Source organism: Carcharodon carcharias, chromosome 13 (assembly GCF_017639515.1).
Source record: "Carcharodon carcharias isolate sCarCar2 chromosome 13, sCarCar2.pri, whole genome shotgun sequence".
In the NCBI taxonomy this organism is placed as follows: domain Eukaryota; kingdom Metazoa; phylum Chordata; class Chondrichthyes; order Lamniformes; family Lamnidae; genus Carcharodon; species Carcharodon carcharias.
In genome coordinates, this window is record NC_054479.1 from 99,418,354 (window position 1) to 99,422,440 (window position 4,087).

A 4,087-nucleotide genomic window follows, 5' to 3' on the forward strand; every position below is an offset into this window, starting at 1 on the left:
TAAATAATCCTCGTTATTTTCTCTCCTCGCATTATTTCCGGATGAGAGGCTGGGAGTGGGGGATGGGAGGGGGGTTATGGAGCTGTGAATCCCCCCTCCCCATGGAGATACACGCGCTCCCAGAGAGGAGAACGCCTTCCTGCCCACCCCCCACCAACTCCCCCCTACCCCACATCAGCCATGAGAAGGTACCCCACGATGATTTGGCACAGAATTACTTGAAGGAGTCTTGGGGGTGGGGGGGGGGTGAGGGAGGAAGCTGTTCACTTTTTAAGATAGGCTCTTCGTTTTTGCTCAATTCAACTGACACACATTGAAGGTTTTTTTTTCATAAAACGTGTCAAGACCAGAGCAAAACAAATGGCGGGCAAGTCGCATTAAACCGCAGAAAAATGTCACAAACTAAACACGTTGACAGCAAAGCTATGAAAAGAGGAAGACCATTTTGCAATCTGATGCTCCCCCCAGCTAGATCTGATTCTGCCACAAATATATTTATACAAAAATATTTAGCTTCCATGGGCTGAGACTGATTATCAGACAATGTTTCTTTTTAAATGTGACTGAAAGCACTGGATGGAGTTTCTCAGTTTGTATTCAGTTCCCACTCCTACCCCAACACCCTAGTTTCCCCCTCCCCATTCTTTCCTCTCCCTTTGATCATACATCAGTGAATATTTTCTTCTTTGGGGGGCCTGAGGGTCTCTGTTTGGTGGGGGTGTAGTTGGGGTATTGCTGATGATCCAGGATCAGCGCATCCACGTTGTCCTCTGCCTCTAGGTACTCGCTTTTGTTGAGGGACTGGTTGCTGGCCTTGAGCCTGCCGGGGGAAGTTGCCTGCTGCCCGCTGCTGATGTGCAGGTACTCAGCCTGGTCTTCATGCTCGTTCTCCCGGTGGTAGAAGTAGTTAAAGTTGGAGACGATGACGGGCACGGGCAGGGCGATGGTCAGCACACCGGCGATGGCACACAAGGATCCCACGATCTTGCCGCCGATGGTGACGGGATGCATGTCTCCGTAGCCCACCGTCGTCATGGTAACCACTGCCCACCAGAAAGCGTCTGGGATGCTGGAGAAGCTGGACTCCGGGTCGTCTGTCTCGGCAAAGTAAACAGCGCTGGAAAACAGAATGACCCCAATAAAGAGGAAGAACATGAGCAAGCCCAGTTCCCTCAGGCTGGCCTGCAACGTTTTCCCTAGGATCTGGAGACCCTTGGAGTGTCTGGACAGCTTGAAGATCCGGAACACTCGGACAAGCCGAATGACCCTGAGGATGGCCAAGGACATCGTCTGTTGTCCGTTGCTTTGGTGATACACTAACTCGGTAAACAGAGTGATGAAATAGGGGATGATGGCTACAATGTCAATGATGTTCATGATGTTCTTGAAGAAGCCAGGCTTACTAGGGCAGGAGAAAAACCTCACCAACAGTTCGAAAGAGAACCAGACAATGCACAGAGTCTCAATGATGAAGAAGGGGTCAGTGAACGAGTTCACCCCCAAGGTTTCTGTGCCATTGGCAGCGAATTTGGTCAGGTCCGGGCGGGCATCTTCTCTGAATTCAGGCAGGGTCTCTAAACAGAATATGATGATGGAGATGAGAATGACAAGGACGGAGACTATGGCAATCCCTTTGGCAGCACCCGAGCTCTCCGGATATTCGAACAGCAACCAAACTTGACGCTGGTACTCGTTGGCCGGCAAAACCCGTTCTTCTTCTTTAATAAAACCTTCCTCTTCTCGGAGGTTATTGATGGCCTCGTCTCCCATCTCATAAAATTTGATCTCTTCCAGGAAAATGTCGACAGGCACGTTAACAGGTCTCCTCAACCTCCCTCCCGACTGGTAGAAGTAGAGGATGGCGTCGAAGCTGGGGCGATTCCTGTCGAAGAAATACTCGTTTCGGAGAGGGTCGAAGTAGCGCATCCTCTTCCTCGGATCACCCAGTAAGGTGTCGGGGAACTGAGCCAGGGTCCTGAGCTGCGTCTCGAACCTGAGCCCCGAGATATTGATGAGCGCCCTCTCGCAGCATTCCTGCCCCAGTTCCTCGGGGTCGCAGTTGCTCTGAGAAAGCGCGGTCAACACCACCGAGTCGTCAATGTTTTCCTCCGCGACGAGTGTCATCTTCAGCCGGGACGATGTCCTTCCTCCTCAAGAACGGCTGTGGGCAAGCTGGCACTCTCTCTGATCCGCCACTGTCCCCAGGACAGCGTCACGCATTGCCTCGATCAGCCCCAGACTGTTAATTCTCGCAGTCTGATTCCACACCTCTCTCTCTCTCTCACATACATACACACACATACAAAATACACACACACACACACACACACACACAGATGGGCAGGGACTCTGCATTCACAGCATTTAAAATAGCTCAGCCCCTTACCATCCCCTGTGATGACGTGAAGGCGACGTTTCTCGACAACGAGAAGAATCACGTCTGACTCCCGGCACAAAACCGCCCCATTCCCCAGTACTCCCAAGCCACAAATCTCACCCACACTGGCAGCAATCGCTCATCCAATTCATAACATTGGAGCAGCCCCCCGCCTCCCTTATTAATGACACACATTGCTGACAAGGGCTGAATTCCACACCCCCTTTATATAAACTGTGAAATTCCACACTGACTTTCTGTGACTTGCTCTCCTTGTAAACCAGAAATCTCCTCATCCTGAATAGTTACCCTCCTTGATAGATTTTTGGTAAGTTGCCTGTTGCACTTTTGATGGTTAAAATTACTGCTGAATTTTTACAACAACGTGGTCCGGCAGGCGTGGATGGGGGTTGGGGGGGGGGGGGGGGGTGGGTGCGTAGAGAGAGATATTCAGAAACGAAGATTAAGCTCCTCCCTTTCAACCGCTTGCAACAAACATTGTGACCATGCTCGGTGGGACCTATTCTTTTTACGAACTGGCCAACGTATGCAGGCGGTGCCAAGATCCAGCACTTCAGCAAATTGTATCATTTAAGTCGGCTGATGAACTCCAGGTGCACCGTCTCAGGGGGGGTTAAAGCTCACTATTAAACAGCTTTACGAAGAAAACTACGTGAGTTCAGTCGTTAGTTATTGTCTCACCTAAGTCAATAAGTACGTATTTGCTTATTCATATTAAAACTGACAGAATAAAACCCTGCCGTCCTTTATCGGTGGTGGTTGAAATAGGATTTTTATCGCTGTTTCGCAACAGGTCTCACGCCAGAAACGCATTCTAATCTTCAGCATTATCTTTATCAACACAACTTCCTGCACCATCCCCAATATCAACTACCAGGTCACAGTCTTTCCTGGTGCACTACGAACCACTCTGGTAAAGTTGACATTTATTTCTCTGCAGGAATGTAGCGTTATTCCCGTCTTGGGACAAGTGAAAATGTTTTGAAACAGACCAATTCGCTAGAATCTCCAGTGTTTTTTCTCCGGAGAGGTTGTTTCAATAAAAGGTTAATCTAGTGCAAAAAGAGTACAGTTCTGAAAGGTGCCTGCTTTAATAGAAAGCCGTCTCAGTAACTCGGTCTTCACTGTGGCATTTCTTTTTTTCTCCGGTTTCCATCCCTTTTTACAAATTGTTTCTCTTCTCCATATAATGCTGCTGAGGTGTTTACACAAGCCATGAATCACGGGTCGAGATGCAAACATTTTATACTTTTTGGAAGAAAACGTGTTCCTTGAATGCTCACTTGATAATTGCACCACCTAGTGTGGAGCACAAAGACCACGCAGGTCCTCGCTGGACAACATGGTCAGTGCTGAGTTAGTGAATCCCAGCAGAACAATTGCAGGGGCACAACAATTGGCTTCAGGGAGTGGAAAAGCTACATCAGGTTGCTGTTCCGGGTCTCTGCAAGGACTCCTGTTGAAAAGTGCACATAGATATCAGACAAGGGCAGGATCAGTCTCGATGCCCCCGTCTGCTGTTGAATAGCCTGCTGGTACTGTTTAGGCTGGTGAATGGCTACCAGGTGCTGAAAAGTAGTTGTGGCAATGTTGTAGCACCAGCCAGCACTTTAAAGAGAAATATGGCAAAGGAGATAGATGTTAGGATGGCGTAAAGCAGTTTATTTTTATACAGCTGTCTAGCTTACT

The 4,087-nt window shown here is 48.9% G+C and overlaps 1 protein-coding gene across 1 annotated transcript; it reads right to left on the bottom strand.

The window, feature by feature from the left end:
- Window positions 1–660: 660 nt before the first annotated feature.
- LOC121286117 (potassium voltage-gated channel subfamily A member 3-like) lies at window positions 661–2,446 on the bottom strand. The gene has a single exon (XM_041203106.1). It carries the CDS (start codon window positions 2,122–2,124, stop codon window positions 661–663), a length of 1,464 nt encoding a protein of 487 aa, XP_041059040.1. The 5' UTR covers window positions 2,125–2,446.
- Between the last annotated feature and the right edge of the window lie 1,641 nt (window positions 2,447–4,087).

Bases quoted from the DNA above. Each gene is read 5' to 3' on its own strand.
- LOC121286117 (XM_041203106.1), bottom strand. From the start codon at position 2,124: ATGACACTCGTCGCGGAGGAAAACATTGACGACTCGGTGGTGTTGACC.